Raw genomic sequence first — 21,715 nt, 5'->3', positions numbered from 1 at the left:
ATCCAATAGTCTCTAACCTAAGATGAAAATTGTTCTAATTTAGCTTGGCTTTTATCATGGAACTAACATCCAATTGTTCCTCTCTTCTGGCCTCTTGCCCCTGCCAACTTCCTTTCCCAGGGAGAGAGTTTGGGATTTGGTGACATGAAGATGGAGGTCTCCCCATGTTCTAGCAGGTTTTCTCTTTCTGTAGTTACTGTGATCACTATTATTGCTTTGGTTTGAGCCTGCACTTCCATAGGAACAGTGATGTCCATCAGGAGGAAGCTCCCTCTCTCGGGGCAGACTACAATCTGTTTGACAAGCAATTTATAGTCAGAATTGCCTGAAGACTAGAGGGTTAATTGACTTGCCCACAGTAATACAGCTGACAGAGGATTCGAATCCAGGTCCTGCCCTGGAGGCTTGCTTCTCTCCATTAAGTCATGCTGCCTCCCCATGTTAATATTACATGTAATATTATATCATCAATCAAAAACCTTATTTAAGGCTTATGTCAGGCACCGTGTTAAGGGCTTGGTAGACAAAGAAGGGCAAAAACAGTCCCTGCCCTCAAGGAGCTTACATTCTTTTTTTTTTTTTGCTGAGGCAATTGGGTTTAAGTGACTGGTCCAGAGTCACACATCTAGGAAAGTGTTAAGTGTCTGAGACCAGATTTGAACTCAGGTCCTCTTGACTTCAGGGCTGGATCTCTATCCACTGCCCCACCTAGCTGCCCCAAGGAGCTTGCATTCTAAGGGAAGAAACAGTATGGACAGGACCTTAGAGAACAGGTAGTTCAAGATTCGGTTTGGCAGGTGTCCATCTCTCAAATCTATTTCCTTCCCTCCATGTACATGGTACTTAACTTAGCTCTGTGTCCCTTACCCTTAGATTTGTACACAGCACACCGTAGGTACTAAATAAATGTTTACTGTTGCTGGTTCTGACAAACAACGGAGAACCCCAGGACGGACATTGAGAGATGGGAAAAGGCAAGAATTGGAGACCAGCAAATAATAGATTTAAATGATTTTATTAACAATCATCTTACATTACAAGGATAATATGACAAAAGGAAAGTCTCCGTGTACATACTATGATATACCAACATAGCTCTATTTGTATCCAGTGTTCTAGGGCCCCTCACACAGGTACTATAAAGCAGAGTCTGTCAAATAATAACATTGAGAGGTTTTATTTTCTTTTGGAAAGGTGATATTAACATATTAATACATATGTAATAATAGACTTCTAGATATTCCCCTTTCCCTCCCCCTTTTTATTTTAGCTTTTCTGGGTGATTGAAATGAACTGTTCAGCAGCAAAGGGAGAGAGAGGGAGGAGAGAAAACAGGGTGGGAAAAGCCCCAAAATCAATCTCTTGATTTTCCCAGAGACAAAAGTGAAGATCTGGAGAGAGGGGATGGATGGACGTGGGGAAACCTGTGCCTTCACTTTTTTTCAGCATTGTCCCTCCAGGGCCCCCGTCTTCTCTCCCGGAGGGTCTGGGATGGCCTCCATGCCCTAAGGAGCTGAGGTACAGTGCATAGGGGATCCCCACCTACCCAGAATGCCCCATTTCCTGACAGCCCACTTGATTGGTTTTCTACGGAAGGAGAGGCAGAGACCAAGCCAGGACTGTATGTATCTCAAGCTGGGCACCGAGGGGCTTCGGAAAGCCTGTTTGGCAGTTGTAGCCCAGCAGAGACCGCGCTGGATTGGGTGGCGGGGAGCACTGGTGGAGCCGGGAGGTTGGCACGACAGAGGCAAGATCCCAGGACCCTGGATTGCAGTAGAAATGGGGATCTACTGGAAGATGAGGTACATCGGTAGAATGGTGGGGAGGAGGGGTCAGGGCTGGGGTCAGAGGAGGCTGCTTCATCTCTGAGTCTCAGTTTCTTCATCTGTAAAATGAATTGGGGAGAGGGGATTGGACCGGAGGACCTGGCTCAGAGATTCTAGGAAGTGACCCAGTTTGAGAGCTGGAGAGTGGAGTGAGCCGAGGGGCCATCCAGCTGCCCACGTCTGGGGTGACTGCCATACCTCTTCTGACCCCTCCCTCCTGTAAAAAGAAAACTAATCAGCTTCAGGTGCTTCTGATCCCGTCAGGGCTGCTTCAGCCCTCCGTCTACGGTACATACAAGCTGCTCGATGGACAGGGCCACGGCTGCCCCGCTTTCCCGGGAGCCGGGGAAGTGCGGGAGAAAAAGGCCCCGTTGCCGGGACCCCAGGCACTGGTCCTGGAATCACAGAATCACAACAGTGACTAAATAAACCTGCCTAGGGTGGGGTCGGGCTGAACCTCGAGAGGAGGAAGAGGAAGAGGATGGGGGAAAAAGTGCTGTCCTGAGCTGAAGCCAGGTTGTGCAAAGTTGACTGGGCTGAAGCCCTTGGTTCTGAACTTGAGTAGTTAGTGTGTGTGTGTGTGTGTGTGTGTGTGTGTGTGTGTGTGCTGACCCCATTCTAGCAGCAGGTGCCTTCTCTGACCACAGGGCACGTCTTCACCTGCAAGGACACCGGTGAGTCCCCAAGAGGCAGATCTGGGCTGCTGGGCTGCTGGGCTGGGGCTGAGGAGGTTTAGGGGAGCTCACCGAGCTCTGGCTTATTCTGCTTGCCGACCCCACCATAGCACCTGGTCCCGCTCTCTACCTCGTGTCCCTTGGGTACTAGGCACTCTTGGGTGGCGGCCCCTCTGAATGTCCTCGGCCAAACCCCCCAGGCCCTGCGAGTCCCTGGCCTGGGATTGGGGAGAGGAAGAAACGCTACCTTGGAGACTCCCGTCCATCTCCCTGTCCAAGACAATGGACGGTCGATCCCATGGGTGGGGACGGGAGATAAGCCTTGGGAAGTCGGCAAGCGGCTCCCTCTCCTCCTCCACCTCGAGGGCCGTCCCCACAAAGTCGTGTGGGATAAGAACATCGCTCGGAACCCAGAACTCCAGAAGGAGCATGCTTTCTTCCCCCCACACCTCCTTCTGCCCCCCAGAGATAGGCGTTCCGCGGGGCTGCCTCAACTCTCAATAGAATCTATTTTTATATCTATTCAAAACATAGAAATGTATAAATATATAGGATATTATTTATAGATATATAGACACGATTTAATCTGTTCCTTTGCATGTATACATACGGCATATGTCCATATATACTCTCTCTATATATGTATATATATGTATGTATGTATGCACCTATAGTATACACCGATATAACCCCTGTGTCCATGTACATACTCTATGCGTCTCCAAGGGAGACTGGAATTGCATAGGTCTTAAGGGGGTGATACCATTCTAAAGATCCGGGAGGGAAGGCTCTAGAAAAAGAGGCACGTACCATTTCCTCCTTCCCCAAGAGGACATCGTTCTTTAGGTTAACATGCAAAGACGAACCGGCTGTCCCCTTCTCTACCCAAGAAAAGCATACTGGCCAATAGGGCAAAGGAACTCTCCTCTCTCGGAAGAGGGGAGAGGCTCTATGTGATCTCACTGAGGAGTTTTCTTCCACTCTGAGGATTCTGGGAGATAGAATCTCCAGAGCAGCCTCCCGGGAGGCTGGAATGTGGCATGGGGCAGGTGGGGAGAAGCACTCGGGTCTCCCGGGTCCACGAAGGACCCTGCTCTTCTCTCGGAAAGTCTGACCTCAGCCTAGGGCATTCTGCTTGGGGCAGTATGGCCAGTCAGAGCTTGAGGTAGAGCCCCCTACCCGAAATACTGGGTGGGAAGGCTCAGTAGAAATGGGGACGGGGGACTAGCTTAGTGTTGAGAAGGGAAAAAAATCAAGACATTTTTCAAACTGGAAAAAAAAAAGTATTCTAATTCAGATTTCCAAGTCAGAAACCTGGATCTGATGGTGTTAAAAGTAAAAAAAAATTTTAAAAATTAAAAAAAGGTGGGGGGGGGGGGCGGCGGCAATAGGGGAGAATGGGAGTTGGATGTTCCTAGTCCAAAAACTGAAGGTTGGATGTAGAACATGAAGAGAAAAGATGGGATCAAATAGAAAAGTGAAGAGATAAGAAGCTAAAGAACAGAAAAGAGAAAAATGGAAAGGAAGGTAACCCAAGTTTGCATTTGGAGTTGCCCCAGCTCCTAATGCCGCTTCTCAGGATAAAGGAACATCATGAGATGTCTTTCTGACATCTTCTCCCACTGAGAAGGAACCTGGCCTCCTGCCTCGTTCCCTCAGGCCACCAGGGAAAGGATGGGAGACATCCTGGCCTCCCTCGTCAGCCTCTCCCATGAAGGCTAAGCCTTCAACTCCATCGTCCCATCCTCTGCTCTACAGTCTCCCGTGTCCTTCCTCTTGGTATACTTTTGAAAAAACACACACAAACGCATCACAAAATCAAAATCAAAAAGTCCCTTTCCGGAAAACAAATTGGCACCAATTGCTATGACACTGGCAGGGATACTGGTCAAAGGTGACACAGAAGTACAGGGCAAGGATCCAAGTCACAGACATGCAACCCTGAACGATATTAACGGGATGGTGCTCCTTGCGAACACCTTGGAGGCAACGGAACAGGGAGGGCCCTATTCCCAGATGAAGGTGAGAGTAAAAGGATGGGAGACCATGAGGTCTGGGGGCTAGATGGGACCCTGGATAATGGAACACAGAATTCAGAACCAGAAAGAACTTCGGAATACTGAACAAGGAATGTGAAAGCTGGAAGAAAGCTCAGAACATAGAATATTGGATTTTGGAAGCACCTTAGAACATGTAGAGTTGAATAGAACCCCATCCTGCATTAAAAAGCTTAATATGACAATAGGAAAGTCTACAATACATACTACGAAACGTATGAACATAGTGACCAGAAGGTCAAAGCCGGAAAGAATTTCACTCTGAAAATAGAATGCAAAATGTCAGAATGTGATGACTCTACAGAACACAGAATATCAGGATTGGAAGGGAACCTAGAACTCAGAATTCAGAGGTAGAAGGAATTTTAAAACATAATACATTAAAGTGAAGAGACTTTAGACTACAGACTGTCTGAGCTACAATGGATCTTAGAACCTAAAAAATAGAATGTCAGAGCTGGAAGGAATCATAGAGCATAGAATCTCTGAGGTAGAAGGGATATTAGAACATTAGAACTAAAAGGAACTTTAGAACATAGATTGAGCTATAATGGACCTTAGAATCTAGAAAACAGAATATCTGAGCTGGAAGGAACCTTAGAACATAGGATGTCTGAGGTAGAAGGGATCTTAGAATATGAAAACTAAAAGAAACTTCAGAACAGGCTGTCTGAGCCATGATGGACCTTAGAACTGAAAAAAACAATGTCTGATCTGGAAGGAATCTTAGAACATAGACTCTTGAAAGTGAAAGTGACCTTAGAATTTTGAATGCCAGAGCTAGACTGAACCTTGGATAGATTATAGAATGTTGGAGCAGGAAGAGACCTTACAACCTAGAATATTCAAGTTGAAAAAGGCTTTGGGAATATAGAATGTCAGAGCTAGAAGAGACCTGAGAACACAGAAAATTCGATCTTCAGAGATCATCTAGTCCAATTCCATCATTTTTCAGATGATGAAACTGAGGGCCACAGAATGGGGGGAGGAATATGATTTTCCCAACTTCATACAGGCCCTTTCATCTTGAAACTTTTGGGAAGAGCTCTTATGAACAACCCAACCTAGAACATCGGTGGGACATTAAAAGACATTGTTTACTTATCTAGAAACTGGGAACCCAGTTGGATCTTATCAAGGGTGAGGGGATCATTCAGAGAAGTCATTTCTCAAGTGCTTCCGCTGAGAAGCACACCAGATAGTTCTCCCAATAGATATTCAATGGCAACAACAGACCCCAGTTTAAAAGCAAGTCATGTCTCAGTCACTGGGGCTTCTCTCTTTGTCATGTTTCTATTGCACCCACTTGACCTGTTTTCAAATGAAATCGGTGCTCTGAGCTTGCCCAAGCACAAGAGACTGCATTTTCCTCCATGAGCCTAGAAGGAGAGAGAGGTCATTCTTGATCAGGGAGAGATAGAAGTGCTGAATTCCAAGTCCACCATTCTCACTTGGAAGCCAAAAGCTGGGCAAAGGGTCCTGCTCTGGACTAAAGTGACAGTAACTGGGAGGCCTGGGGCCCCAAGAAAATAGGAGACCATCGGTGGTGACTCAGAGAGGAAGAAGTCTGAGGATCTGCTTGAATGCATAAGAAATATGGTATCCCAGGCAGTTCACCTGAAAGTGCTACCCACTGAAAGACCCCTTTCAAGGAGGCTGAAAGGGAAGATCAGCTTGGAAGCACAAGAATTCACAGGCTCTGGAGGAGGTTCAGACTGCTTGGAACTAAATGACATGTGAGAGAAGGCCTATAATTCTGAGCTGGGGTTACCCAGGATGCTGCCGTGGGCCTTTTCTGCCAAGGGGTCCGCGTCCCCCTGGAAGTCTAGTCTGGGGCAGCCCGAAGCTCCTACTTCCTCGGGTGCCCCAGTACATTCTACTAGCCCCTAGGCCTGGCTAATCCAGGTCAACCCAACAAGTCTGGAGAGACTCCTGTCCCTTGCTGGTATACTGTTACCACAGGTTGGAAGGCCATTGAAGGAGGGTGTAGGATGGAATGCTGACCAAGGAATTCTGGGGACACATGTGTCTGTCCTTCCAGAGTCAGAGCCCAGCGCTCAACCCCAAAGGGTCACTCCTTGAGGTCCAGATATGGAACCTCCCCTCCTGATTCTACATTGAGTGGTTTCCAGATGAGGGAAAGAATGCCCGTCCTGGGGGGGTAGGCTAGAAGGTGCATGGGGCCAGTTGGCCTGGAGGCCCGTGCAGCTTTGGGGCTGCCTTGGCACTAATCTTAGGAAAGTCCAGCCCTGCCCTCACACATTTCTCCCTGTCTTGTCCAGCCTTCCCGAGCTGCCTCCAGGAGATATGCTTGTGGTTTGAGCGTGGTCCAGGTGGGGAAGCGAAGGAACGAAGGGAGGGGTCAGTCTAGTGCTTTCCGGTAGTACCCTACTTGGGTAAAGACCTAGAGCTGGAAGAGACCTTAGAGGTCATGGGCTCCAGCACGCCCACTGGACAGAGGAGGAGGCCAGAAGTGACTTGCCCACTCACAAAGGGATTAAGTGGTAGAGTCAGGATTTGAATCCAGGTGTCCCGGCTCTGAATTTAGTGCTCTTTCCATGACATCATCACTAGTTCCCGTCACCGTGCCTATGTGAGGGACGTAGGGGAGTCAGGAGTCAGTGAGAAGCCAGGTAAGTGGGCCTTCTCTTTGGGGGTAAGGCAGGAAGTGCTTGGGTCCTTAGGTACGGGTCCTGCCCACCCCCCTCCTCAGCTAGAGCAGGGGAGGGCTCAAGGGAGCTGCAGGGGGGGGGATGCTGAGTGAGAGCCGGGCAAGGTTGCTTAGTTTCATCATAGAAGGCAGCTTATGAGACCCGGCAGTGGAACAAGTAAGTGGGAAAGACTGGATTTTGACAACATGCTACATCACTGTTGAAAACAAACAAACAAACAAAGTTTCAAAAATAATATATAATATATATATATAATATATAATATATTTATATAATGAAAAGCTATCGACTAGCAGCAATGGTTCTAGAGTTCTCTTAGCACCAAGACCAAGGGGAACGAGGGATGGGGATGGGGACAGGAGAGAGTGGAAGGACAGGGAAGGGAGAGTGTGAAAGGTTCAGTGTTGATGACCTCGACACTATGGGTTCTGGGTGGCCAGCCTCTGGTAAGGGACCACGTCCTCTGAGATGGGAGAAAGCAAAAGAGGAAATCTTCCCAGCCCCGGCTTTTCTCAACAAGCCAGGCTGAGGATGCTGGTGACCCGACCGGGCTGTTCCCCAGCTGACCCATTCCGCTGCCTAGGATGAGGGGGATGAAATGCGAACGGTTCCCACCCCCACCCAACGTCCGTATTACAGGGAACTGGATTTTGATTTAAATACACATATATGTCATCCTTATAAATAAGTACAAAAGTTTTATCAGCCCACACAATTATTTGTGACTCCCTTAGGAGGTACAGTGGTAGCAAATGAAGGAAACAGCCCGAATTTAGACTTTCTTGGTCTAAATTGGTACTTGTCGGAGAGGGAAGGTGAGTGGCTATTTCTAAAGCTTATGACATTTCCATTTGTTAGTGTGTGAGTGTGTGTGTGAGTGTGTGTGTGTGTGTGTGTGTGTGTGTGAGACTATGCATCCATATGCAATCAGCTATGCTTTTCTTGGACTCACAGCCAAGCACGTAAGTGTGTGAATGTCTGTGTGTCCAGGGCTGTGCATTGTGAAAGTGCATCTGTGTGACCATGTGCGCAACCAGAGAAGTGTGGCTATGTGTAAGCTAATTCACTGAGAGGCCTTTTGCTTGGTTTTTTGCATCTCTTTAGAACATTTTTACCCTTCAAAGAAGAAAGATTTCACAGGGATAGACAAAGCATCCAGCTTCCTGCCAGGCTGTGGACTGACTGTGTGATCACCTTGGTCACGAGAGAAAGAGTGAACCTCTGGGAAGTCCCGGATAGGACTGACCCAGAACTCACCTTGCATTGATAGCCCCTGCTACTGAAGAAGAGCAGGTATTCTGTGACTCTATTATGAAACAATAATAACACCGTCCCACCCCCCAATACATCAATCTATGCCTATTGAATATAAATAATTAAAATATCTTTTTTGTTATCATTTTCTTATTTTCAGCCCCAAATCTTTGCCTCTTTTGGGGAATGGATTTGAAGGCTTGTTGGCTGTTCCCAAGGGCGCTGGAACTGAAAAAAAAAGTCTTACTGTCTTATCCCCTATGACATCACAACAGAAGTGCAAAAAGTTGACCCTCTTCCACTGGGTTCAACCCCCAAGAACTATTACCACTGGAGACCATGTATCGAGAGGTCCCTGGGTGGAGCCCAGGGGAGGAGCAAGGGGAGAAGAACCGCTTGGATTTCCTCCTCCTCCCATCTGCAGGAACCGGGGAGGAGATGGGTGAAAGTGTCACTATTTGGCTGACACTTTTGCTTCTAAGACAGTGAGAAACTTAAAATCAGGATGTGGATTCCCAAATTGAAGTAAATGGAGGAAGGGGAAGGGAGGAAACACTCCCGTTTTACAAATTGCCATCGGAAATAAGAAACCCAACTCCAACTGGGCCAGAACCAGCGAACAAAGCCACTTTCCCCCAAAACAAACATACAGACAAATAAACAACAACCTTTCCAACCAACCAGAGGAACCAAAAAATAAACAAACGAACAAACAAAAACAACAACAAAAACACCAAAACCCCAAACGAGAACATACATGAGGTGAGCTACCAGAGAGGTGGTTGACAGAGACCCGTCATTTTAGCTTATACTGTTGGTTGATAGTTAGACTGGAACCCCAGTGGCCCCCAGCATGGGCCATGATGAGTAAGAGTGAATTGCCATGGATATTGCAGCTGCCAAGTTTTGTAGATAAGAGGAAAGTGTTCGACATCATCCCATTCTGAAAACTCCAAGTAGCTTCAGTCAGATGCATGTCCCCTTAATTTTTTTTTAATTTTCAGTGTGGGTTTATATATATATAATATATATTTATATAATATATCAAAGCTTAGGAGTATAGATATTTTTCTTTAAAAAAATTATTCAACAGCTTGGTAAAATCTGAGGCAATGACTTCCTAAAGATCCGAGTAAAATTCTGACCCGTGGTCCATGCTTGGAAGCATTGGCTTCTGGTCCAGGGCAGACATCCTACTGAGGACTTCAGCAGACAGTGTGTAACTATTGCCAGACTTCTCCTCGAACCAGCTATCCAGTGCCCTCTTGGCATCAAAATTGGCAATGGGGGGACCATTTACAGCAATTGTCAAAAGGTCACTGAGCTGTTCCAAGGTCAGGCGGGAGCGGTTGTTTTTGCGCACTCGCTGGAGGGCGACTCGCCCTTTCTCGCAGCAGGCCGTGGAGGTGGGGAGGACCTTAAGGATCTGGATGATTTTATTCAACAGGGGAAACCTCTGTTTGTACTTGCAGATGTGGCTGATCAAGTCTTTGAAACCATTTTTGGTATAGTAGTCCGCCTTGAGTTCCCGCCACTCCATCAACAAACTTCCCCTGGGGTCCATCCCTTCTCGGCAGATCTCCCTGGAGAAGGATGGTATGGCTTCCAGATGGTCGAAGATCTGGACCATGTCCTCTTTGCCGTAACTCATGAGCTCCTCCGTGCTTCTGGGCCAGGCTGCCAGGTCAAACACCTGGCAGGCTTTCACAAAGGTCCGGCTGCGGGAATCGAACCTCTGGGCCAAGATCACCTGCGTTTTCTGGCAGATCTTCTCCCGGATGGACTGGAATTTGGCTTCGGCCACCCGCAGGTTCTTCACGGCGACTCCGTTGAAGCTCTCTCGGAAATTCTCCTCGAACTCTTGCAGGTATTCCCCCGGAGAGTCGGCCAGCCGACTGATCTCCTGGATGGCCTCCTCGATCTTGTCGTCCACCTGGGACACGAGGAGGTATTCGCCCTGGAAGATGTAGGCCAGGCGGGAAAGCACGGCGATCACATCGAGTAAGAAGTAAATCAGCTTGATGGACTGGTAGTCCATGAGAAACTGGAGCAGGGCCAGAGCGATGGCCGAGGCGTCGGCGCGCTGCGTCTGCCCGCTGACGTCCTTGAGGTGGGCCACCACCTCCAGGTAGTCCTTGATTAGTGCATTGAGAACGTTTTGCTCCCCGATGATCCACCTCACGGCCCGGATGTCCCCCAGGAACTCCGTCTCCTCGCAGAGAGTAGAGGCTGTTAACCGGAGCTCACACATCAGGCGGGGGGAGTAGCGGTAGAAGCTCAGCAGCTGCTTCAGGTTGTTCTCCAGCTCCTCCAGGCACGGGAGCTCCTTTCCGCTGATGGCGTCCAGGATTTCCAGGTGGGGCCGGTGCACCATGAAGGGCAGACAGAGCAGCCAGGGCAGAGTCTTCCTGATCGTCATGAACATGCTGGCGCGCAAACTGGCCGTGATGTTGGCCCCGTCCACCCCCAGGCCGATGGTCGGCTTCTCGTCCTGCAGCCTGATCCCCAGGGAGGAGAAGGCGCGATCTAGCGCTTGGAGGTAACTGTCCGTGGTGGAGAAGCCCAGCTCCTGCAGGGACAGGAACTCCGTGGCCGGGGGCCCGTCACTGCTGGTGTACTGCACGTAGACCGCCACGGTGTCGGCCAGCACGTCGTCGCTCTGCCCGTCCAGGATGATGCTGAGGAACGGGGACTGGCGGATGCGCTCCACCAGGTCCTCCCGCAGAGCCCGCGCGATGTGGTGGATCAGAATCTGGCAGTCGCCTTCGTTCATGTACTGGTCCACCACCTTGAGCTCGCACTTCCTCAGCAGCTCCGCCAAGGGCCGGAAATCAAAGTAGGGCCGGCCCTCCAGGGCCAGGTGGTAGGCGGTGTTGAAGAGCAGAGTCATGTTCCGGCACATCTCCTCCGTTTTCTCGGGGTGCATGCGGAGCTTGTAGAGCTGCAGGCATTTCTTATGCAGGTTGCTTTGGCTGTGGAGCTTGATGGTGTGGATCTTGAACTGCTTGGAGCCGATGATGAAGGCCGAGGTCCGGGAAGACTGCACCGTGTACTGGCGGCACACGTGGCACCACATCTCGTTGAGCGTGGGGGAGTACCGTAGGAACCAGAACTTCTTCAGCCACTCCTGCTTGAAGCGCCGGATGCGGCGACCCGTGGCGGAGGACATCTTGGAAGGCTCGTCCGTGGCGGCGATCATCTCGTTGGAGACGGACTCATCGGCTGAGTCCACCTCCTGGTCGTCGTCCTCCAGCATGGTGGGGACGGAGACCACGCTCTCCGAAGCTGCAAGACAAACGGAAAGGGAAGTTTACGACATGTTGGAACGACGGTGGAATCTCCCAAAGCCGATGCATTACTGTCCAAGGTAAACAAGGTAACGTCTCAATTTTGAATCCCATTTTGGATCTAATTTTATTTTATTTCACAATTGTCTTGTTAAATATCTCCAAATTACATTGTTTCAAAGCATTTTAAATACTCGTCTTTGGAAATTTTGAACTCTAAGTTCTCCCCTCCCTTTCCCCCACTCATTAAGAAGGCAAACCACGGGATATCGATCAAGGCACGCAAAACATACTTCCGTATTAATAATAAGGGACACTAGTGACTCATGTCCATCCGGGACACACCTATAAATACCAACCTGGCTAGCTCCCACCAGCCAGAGCCAGGCCGTGCTCTTCAAATCCAAACGAACTTCCAGTATTCTGGTTTTCATGACTAATATCATTTACCAGGTAGCCAGACGTAACTAAGTCCCTTTCCCTCTCTAGATCTTAACTTCCTCACCTGTAAATCGGGGGCGATAAAGATATATAGCACTCACCTCTCAGAGCTGTTGTACAGAAAATTCTTAAAGCACTAGGCTCCTGAGGAGTACAAAGAGCTGTAGTTTCTGCAGATCACAAACCTCCCTGCCTTAGGGAACACTGTTTTGTCTATCACATTGTCCAGCAACAATAAGGAAACCTATTGCCCAGAGACCAAACTGGAGATGAGCTGATATGTGGTGAGCAAGGCCGGTCCTCAGAAGACTTTGTCACAGCTAAATCCCATTCTCTTAATCTTTGAGAGCCTGGCTTCTTTATTTCACTTGATGAGATATTAAAGTAGAATTGAGAGAAGGAACAGAATAGCTAATATATTATAGGCTGGGTAATTCAGCATGGCAAACTGGATGTTAATGCACAGAATCCAAGAAGGCATTCGTGAGACAGAGCAATGACTTCTGGGTGTTCTGGGTCACTGTTCCCTACCACGCCTATAGCCAACTAATAGCTAACAGACCTGGAGACAGACGTTCCATAAGAGCTCGATGAGATTTGGCTAATACCCCATCTCCACCCACCAAATCAATATCCTTTCCACAAGTGACTTTGAATTTATTTTTAAATACACAGCATGGTATAGGGGATCAATATTCAGCTTTAGATCCAGAAGACCCAGAAGTTGAAGTACTGCCTCTGGCATGTATTGGCCACGGGATCCCAGACAACCCATGGAACCTCACTGTCATTTGGTAATTCTCTAAGATTTATAAATAATAAATGAGTTGATATTAGTTAATAAATGCAATTTGCATACTAATCTGCACCGAAAAGAGAGAGTTTCTGAAGTCATAAGCCTATACTTGTGGCAAAACAATTCCGATAAAACCCAACATTTTGCATTTGTACGCATTGTCTCCCCAAATAAAGATAAGCTTCCAGAGAGCAGGGCCTGCTTTATTTCCTTCCTTCTAATCCCCAATAGCTAGCACACAATGGATACTTAATAAATGCTTGTTGACTTACTGACTACTTATATCATTGGGTAGGTAAATAGGTACTCCTGATGAGCCAGAGATGGCCATTCGGTTTCATGATTAGCCAGGGCTAATAGATAAAGCCATCAAATTTGGCTACCAGGGGCTCTGCAACTTACCACCCAAGGACAATCTGTCCCTCTTGTCACTTTAATGGATGGATGGAAAGATGAAAGAATGGTGGGAAAGTGGGGGAAAGTTAGGGAGATGGGTCAGACAGTCTCTTGGGAGCAGTATTCTTGGGCCATACTCCATCTCAGTCTCTGGGTTTTTGAAAAGGCTTTATAAATGCATAAATAGCAAACAGCTTCTGCAAACTGAATACATAAATATGTCTCATACATTTTTGCACCACTGTTCTATCTGTAGATGCAAATGTATAATGTGTATGTATCTCTCTCTCTCTATATATAAATACATTCATGTGTTTGTGTGATTGTGATTAAAAATATATATTTCTTTCTTATAGATTTCTGTCAATTTCCTTTCAGTTTTAAATCTTCAACTTTTGTCAGAGATATTTATTTCAAAGGTGGTTTTCTTTTAACCCATTCTATATCTTTCTTTCTGATGTTATCAATGCTGATTTTAATTATGCAAAACGCCTTACATTTTATGTAATTAAATCTGTTGATCTTGGCATTTGTGATCTCTCCTAATTCTAGTTAATCATTTTCCCTCTATCCCTAATCATAAGAGATTTAACCTTCCATCATTTTCAACTTGTCAAACAGATAAATGTTGGGTATAGATTCACAGTATCTTTTTGTCAGATCAGGATTTTTTTTTTTTAATTTAAAAGGACAGCTACTATCAGATATCTAATGTTAGAAAAAGAGTCTTCACAGAATCAGCTACAACCAGGAAAGGAAAATTGGGAAATACGTGTGAACTGTTCGCATTTTTGTTTTCCTTCCCAGGTTATCTTTACCTTCTGAATCCAATTCTTCCTGTGCAACAAGAAAACTGTTTGGTTCTACACACATATATTGTATCTAGGATGTACTATAATATATTTAACATGTATAGGACTGCTTGCCATGTAAGGGGGGGGGGGGTGGAAAGAAGGCCAGGGAAGTCAGAACAGAAGTGAGTGCAAGGGATAATGTTGTAAAAATTACACAGGCAAATGTTCTGTCAATAAAAAGTTATAATAATAATAAAAAAAGAAAAGAATCTTCATATCCCTACTAATAAGTAGCATTTATATAGCACTTTAACATTTGCAAAGTGCCTTATAATATCTCATTTTATCCTCACAAGCCTAGGAAGTAGGTGCTATCTTTATCCTTAGTTTACAGATGAAGAAACTGAGGCAGCCAAGGAGAAGATATTTGTCCAGGATCACACAGTTAATAAGTGTCTGAGTCTGGATTTAAACTCATGAAGATGAATCTTCCTGATTTCAAGCCCAGTGCACTATCCATTCTGTCACCTAGCTGGATAGGGATTACTCCTTATTTATATTTCCTCCTGGACTTAATATTGGTGAGTATTAATTCAATATGAATATAATCTTGGTGAATATTAATAGGTGCACATAGATTATGCCAGAGGAAACAAGGCAACATTTCTCCCCACTCTCTGAAGACCCACCCCCCCTCCTCCCAATTTTAGCCCCCATTCCAATTCTGGACACAGCCTCGAAGTGGGAATGGAGATCGGCTAGACTCAGGGGCCAAGCTCTGGGACAATCTCCACTGGGTTCCACCACAAAGAGGTCAAGAACACAGCACACACCCCCTTCTTGTGGTGGAACTTGCTTTATTGACAAAGGCTCGGGGTACAACGGGAAGTCACAAAACTGTCCACCCATTGGACGCAGCGCCACAGACCTGGAGCCTCCCCACCCTGAAGTCCCGGATGCCCTCTGCCCAATGTCCGCCCTGGCTCTGGGTCCGCCACATCTCCCTTTGGAACGCTCAAGCTGAGGCATTTCTGGCCACCCTCTGCACTGCCTACTGTGCGCTCCTCCCTCTAGCAATCATCTCAACCAGACCAACTCACCTGTGGGGTCTGAAAACTCGGGGAGCTCCGGTACCTGGGGTGGCAGCAGAGGGGGCTCGGGCAGCTTCCCGGACTTGAGCATATCCAGTTCAGCCTGCAGCTCCCTTATCTTCTTCTTCAGGCGGATACAGTTAGGGCAGAAGGAGGTGGTGGGGAGCTCGTGAGGATCAGATGCCAGGGAAGCCTCGGCAGGGCTGTCTGCCTTGAATGACGAAGGCTCTTCCTCCTCATCCTCCAGCAAGCTTGTGTCCTTGGAGGGACCATAGGAAGCCCCTTGGGGAGCCTTCCACTCCTTCTCCCCCTGGTTCCTGGAGAGATCCTGGGGCTCGTGGGGCACGGCCATCCCACACTGATCATATACGTCTTCCGTGTGGAACTTGGGAGCTTTCCTGAGGACAAGGGGGGTGCCTGGGGCCAGAGGGGGCTCCTCTATCTTTGCCGTCTCCAGGGAAGCCTCCAAAACATCCTTGAAGATGAGGTCGATCTTCTTCTTCTTGGGCGGAGGATGAGCATCCACCTCATCAAAGCCACGCTTGTAGGCGCTCTTGCCGTGCCTCAAGACCGTGAGCTGGAGAGGGCCTCGAAGGTCCTCCGGGTGGTCCAGAGCCTTCTCAGGCTTCTCTCGCTGCAGCTTTTTATCTCCTAGGAAGGAAAACCAGGGTGTGAGGAGGTGGGGAGAAAAGATCAAACGGGAAACACCAAGCTAGATCAAAACAACTGTCCTCTGGCCAGCCGTGGCTGGGGCTGGCTTCCAGATCCTACCCAAAATGGCAGATGGGTCACCCAGAGGAAGATGGATGGAGGGCCCTAGGAGCAGGTGTGAAGATGGAGGCTTATGGGGAAAGCAGAGTTCTGTAATGGAAAGAAACCCAGAAGTGGAGTTGGCGGACATGGGTTCAATTCTTAGCTCTTCTACTTACTCTCCACTGGATCAAAGATAGTAATAACAACCACAGTAGTAGCTAGCATTTATATGGTGCTTTAAGGTTCACAAAGGGATATTATCTCATTTGATAATTTGGTCTGAACAAGTCCTCAGTTTCCTCTGTAAATGAGAGGTTTACACTAAATGAATTCTAAGGTAATTTCCCACTGGAAATCCCAAGATCTCATGAGTTATTCATTCATTCATTGACAAAGAAAAGGCTAGAAATAATCTTTAAGATCCCTAAAGGATCTCAGGAGCCCAGAGGATGGTTCACATGATCAAGCTAAGGGAAGATAAAAGGCCAGCCAAGTGATGTTACTCATCACCCTCCTCCCCGCCCCATTCCCAAGGACTCCTCTTTCCTCCCTCCTCCCAACTTCCCTCCTAACAATCTGAGGATTTCAGCTTCAACTTGGTAAAAGGTGTCAAGCACACAACATGACTTTCCTGTTCTCTATCCCAAGACAACCTGTTTTTAAGAAGACTTTTCCTATAAACGCCTCTCTAGTGGAAATCCTCCCCCTCCCCCCAATTAAAAAAAACCAACCACACTGGTTCTGGAGTTAAAAGATTTGGATTCAAATCCTACCTTAGACACTACCCTTGTGACTTTTAGCCACTTAAGCCCTCTGTGTCCTAATTTCCTCATCAGTAAAATGAGGTAGTTGAACTAGAAGACCTCTAAGGTCCCTTCCAAATAAGATCTAAGATCTAAGAATCTTTTTCTTAGTTAAAAAGCTAGATGAAATAAGAGCAAGCAAGGTTTTTTTTTTCATTCTCATAGCTGTTAGTATTCTGCCAAAATCCCTCCCTAGAATGTGTGTACACACATATACACACTCTCTCTCACTCGCGCGCACACACACACATACACATACAGAGAGGAGGAAAGGGGAGAGAGAGAGAGAGAGAGAGAGAGAGAGAGAGAGAGAGAGAGAGGAGGGGGAAAGTTTCTTTAGAAATAGTGTGGTGCAGAAGAAAAGAATGGATACACACACAGATATGAAGGAAAGGAAGGAAAAAAGAAGGAAAGAAAAGAGAAAGTGAAAAGAAAGAAAAAGAACAGGAGAGAAACAGGAGGAGGGAGAAGTTACTTTAGAAATAGAATGGGTACACACAGATATGAAGAAAAGAAAGATGAAAGGAAGAAAAAAGAAGGAAAGGGAAGAGAAAGAAAGGGAAAAGGAAGAAGAAAGACAGAAAAGAAGAGAAAAGAGAGTAAGAGAGAGAAGAAGGGAGGGAGGAAAAGAGAGAGAAAGAGAGAGAGAGAGAGAGAAGAAGAAGAAGAAGAAGAAGAAGAAGAGAAGAAGAAGAAGAAGAAGAAGAAGAAGAAGAAGAAGAAGAAGAAGAAGAAGAAGAAGAAGAAGAAGAAGAAGAAGAAGAAGAAGAAGAAGAAGAAGAAGAAGAAGAAGAAGAAGAAGAAGAAGAAGAAGAAGAAGAAGAAGAAGAAGAAAGGAGAGAGAAATACTTTAGAAATAGTGTGGTACAGAAGGAAAGGGAGGTTTGGAGCTTGGCCTCAGTATCTGTAAAATGACCGATGGGTTAGATGGACTCTGGGGCTCCTTCCAACTCTCAATCTATGAAATTTTGTGTATATCTTACATTTATTTATCCATGTTTATGTCTCTTTCCCTGGAAAGGAATGAAACTTTTTGAGAACAGGGATCATTTCACTTTTGTCCTTGTATCCAGTTTTGCAACCCCATTTTACAAATTAAGAAATGGAACTCAGGGAAATTAAATCCTTTTTCCCATGCTACAGATAACAAAACTGAGGTACAGATATATGATGTGATTTGCCTAAATCCTGTAGCTAATAGGCAGCAGAGCTAGTATTTGAACTCATGACAATCAGTCAATATGCATTTAAAAACCAAATCAAGGACTCATGTATTACGTCCAGGGTTAGACACCAGGAATCAAAAGAAAAAAATTATCATTACCCTTATGGGGGCTTCCATTGTATTGCCAGTCATCTGTCTCCTAATCCAATGTAGTTTCCATTATACCATACTCTAATAGAAGGGATTTTTAACACTCCTTCCAGCCAAAGACATTTGAATCAATGATCCCCAAACCACTTTAACAAATGAGAGAGTCTTTCAGCAATCTAGCTGCTGAGTCCTGAGTGCAAGGGGTATGTGTGTCTGTCTGTCTGTTTATCTATGTTAACATATTGTTATAGATATTTGTGAATGAACATATGCATGTATATAAATGTATATATATACATATGCTTATAGATGTATATATACAATTAAACACACAGATGCAATGATTGTCCTGACAGTCGTAAAGCTACAACAAGATTTTGGGGATGTCCTGTGTGTGTTGCATTCTCCCTTGCCTCTGAAACCTTGCTTCACAGGCTCACAGGACATTCGTCTGGAACGGACCTTTGTTCCAGTCATTTTGTAATACTGTCTGATTCTTCATGACCCCATTTGGGGTTTTCTTGGCAGAGATACCAGAGTGGTTTTCCACTTCCTTCTCAAGCTCATTTTCCAAATGAGGAAATTGAGGCAAATAGGTTGAAGTGATTTGTCCAGGGCCATAAAACTAATAAGTGTCTGAGATGAGATTCGAACTTAGAAAAACGAGTCTTCTGGACTCCAAGTCGGCACTCTATGCACTATGGCACCACCTAGCGGCTGATGGATGGTCCTTACAAATCTAGAAAATGTTAAGGACTTCTGCAGTGGAAAGACCTTAAAGATCTTTGTAATCCAGGAGTCCTTAACTTTTTCTATGTCTTGGACCCCCTTGATGGTCAACCTGGTGAAGCCTATGGACATCTCAGAAACATGTTTTTTGAATGCTTTAAAAATGAAAGACATTGAATCACAAAGGAAATTGATTCCATTGAAATAGTTATCAAAATATCTTTTTTTCCCTGAAAATAACAAGTCCAATTTAAAAATATTTATTTAAAAACAAGAGTAATAGAATAGAGATTCATGGTTTCACATACATCAAAACAGTTTTAAAAACTAGTTGATGGATGCCCAAGTTAAGAAATCTTGACCAAAGCAACTTCCTTCACCTTATAGATAAAAGGACTGTAGCTCAGAGGTTGGGAGTAAGAGGTCCAATTCATACTTAGATGGCAGAAGCAAGATTCAAATAAGAGATTCTGGCTCCAAATTTAGAGAGTTTTCTCTGAGGCCACAAAGATAAGGAGAAAGGAGATAGGATTTTTAAGAGATCAGATTCTCATTTTCTTAATCTTTTCACATGCCTGAATGACTTCAGAACCATGGGGGAAACTGAGTCAGAAGGGAACAAGGAAAGGTACAGCTAGCCTCTTCGTAACAGCACCATTTCCTACTTAATGGTCCAGAAGAAACATCTGATTTTACGAGGCCCTTAGAGACCAGGGACTTCTCTTCTTTCTCTCTTGCTAAACTGAGACTGCATTATCTCTTTCTCTGTCTCTTTGTCTCAGTTCTCTGTCTCTCTCTCTACACACACACACACACACACACACACACACACACACACACACACACACTTTCCCCACAATACTACAGGATCACAACTTTAGGGAACAATGGGACCTCATAAGCCATTTGATCTATGTATCTTATTTTAGAATTGCCATCTGTTTGTGCTGTGGGGAAGTGTGGGTAATAAGTCCCCAGCATTGAATTCTCTCTCTTGCCAAGTTGGGGCTTATCTGTTTTTTTTGAGGCTGTCCCTTCAGCCTTAGGATTACATGAAAAACCACTGTGGTCATGGAATACATCCTCTGGTTATCGGGAAGGCTTAAAACCCCCACAATAAATCAATAGAATCTTACAATCAGAAAGGAAAGTGGAAAGAGAAATCAGGTCAAATCTTAACTCCGCCACTGAGCAGGTCATTTTCCCAGCCTGAGCCTCTGTTGGTTTGCTCATCAGAAAAATAAAGGTGCGGGAAAAGATCTCAAAGGTCCTTCAAGTTCCGACATTCTGAGACCTCAGAAGTCATTCTAATTTCTTCTATATCATCTGCAACATCAGCTCCGCCATGTGGGTCATCCAAGTTGAAGTTGAAGACTTTCAGTGACAGGGAACTCACTCCCTTATGAGCTGCTGGGAAGTTCAGATAGTTAGGAAATCCTTTCTTATCCTGAGCCCAAATAAGCCTCTTTGTATCAATCAAATATTTGTTGACCACGAAGTCCATGTGTCACAGAGATATCCCAGATCACAGAGATCTAGAGAGAAAAAGATCCCCTGATGTATTCAGACGACAATGAGATCTCCAATTTTCTGATGAGTAAGCCAGAAGCTTAGAGCTGGAAAGACCTCACAAATCATCCAATCCTACATCTCATTTCAGAAATGAGGAAATCAAAGATGAATCCCATATTCTAGGTCACAGGTTGTGGAAGAGTTCAGGTGGCGTTCAAATCAAGGACCTCTGAGACCAGAGTCAGATCTCTTTCCACTATGGGACACTGATCAAAAGTCACTGAAAGACAATAGGATTTCTGATCATGGAGTATCTGGTCTCCGCCGGCCTACTTTCTAAGCAGCTTGAGCTGCTGTATCCTTCTAAGCAGATCTTTAAGAGAAGGAGTAAAAGGCTTCCAAATCCAGCATTTAATAAATGGTTGCTGAATTGAAGTGAAATAAAGAGGCAAGTCCATGAGGAAGAACAGTTTCCAAGTATGTCCAATCATGGATTTATCTTGTGACCTGTGTCAGCTCCATGGGAATCTCTGCATCCCAAGGTGGGCATATCCAGAAGAAGGAGGACATAGCCAAACACACACACACACACACACACACACACACACACACACACACACACACACACCATGCCATGGTCCAAAAAAGTTAAACATATCAGCGCTTCTGGGCTTTTGATCCAAGTTCATCCATTTCTTTTGTACTTCCTCTGAAGCTCGTAAAAAATTCCAATTTTTTTTGGTAAAGATCTCCATTGATGGGGCCCTCCCTATAATCTTTTGTAGACCAAAGCCTGTGGTTCTCTTCTCTCTTATTGTTTTCCCCTGGGCAGGGACATCGTCTTGCATATTCCCACTTGTCTTCACATCTTTTCCCACCTGTGCTTCGGGATCAGCTTCCATAAAAGCTCTCTTCCAAATGGCTCCCTATCACTCACTCCCTTAAACAAGCTCTTCCCTTATGTCTCTCAGCCTCTCCTCACAATGACGGATATTTGAGAAGCCACCAGGAAAGTCTCCCCAAAAACATTATAAACCCTCCTGGGGGAATCCAAGAAAGCTGAAACCGAGAGCTGAAACTTTGCTGGCCCCAGACAAGACTTCTCCTTGCGTCCTTTTCTTCTGGCCCCATGCTGCCTTAACGCTGCTTCACTCCATTGTGTAGCCCCTGGTGCGTGGCTGATGTTCAAGAGAAGCTCCATGACCATGTTCGGGTCTCTCTGAAGGTCAGATTGAATCCCACTGAGGAACTGTTCACCAGGAAAGTGCTAACATCCCCAAACCCAGGAGCTAGAACAGTCAGGAAATGAACTTAG

At 46.0% G+C, this 21,715-nt stretch overlaps 1 protein-coding gene across 2 annotated transcripts in view; it reads right to left on the bottom strand.

Annotated features, from left to right (window-relative positions):
- Nucleotides 1–8,112: 8,112 nt before the first annotated feature.
- PRDM11 (PR/SET domain 11) overlaps nucleotides 8,113–21,715 on the bottom strand; it is a 97,486-nt gene continuing 83,883 nt past the window's right edge. For both annotated transcript variants that reach the window (XM_051966188.1, XM_051966189.1), the window contains exons 7-8: nucleotides 15,298–15,939; nucleotides 8,113–11,768 (exon numbers count right to left, since the gene is read on the bottom strand). In XM_051966188.1, coding sequence (XP_051822148.1) covers nucleotides 9,604–11,768; nucleotides 15,298–15,939 — 2,807 coding nt within the window. In that variant the 3' untranslated portion in view covers nucleotides 8,113–9,603. The remainder of the gene's footprint in view (nucleotides 11,769–15,297; nucleotides 15,940–21,715) is intronic.

The sequence above is a fragment of the Antechinus flavipes genome, chromosome 6 (assembly GCF_016432865.1).
Source record: "Antechinus flavipes isolate AdamAnt ecotype Samford, QLD, Australia chromosome 6, AdamAnt_v2, whole genome shotgun sequence".
NCBI lineage: Eukaryota > Metazoa > Chordata > Mammalia > Dasyuromorphia > Dasyuridae > Antechinus > Antechinus flavipes.
The sequence above is the reverse complement of the archived record's forward strand: the minus strand, read 5'-3'. Positions and strand labels throughout refer to the sequence as shown.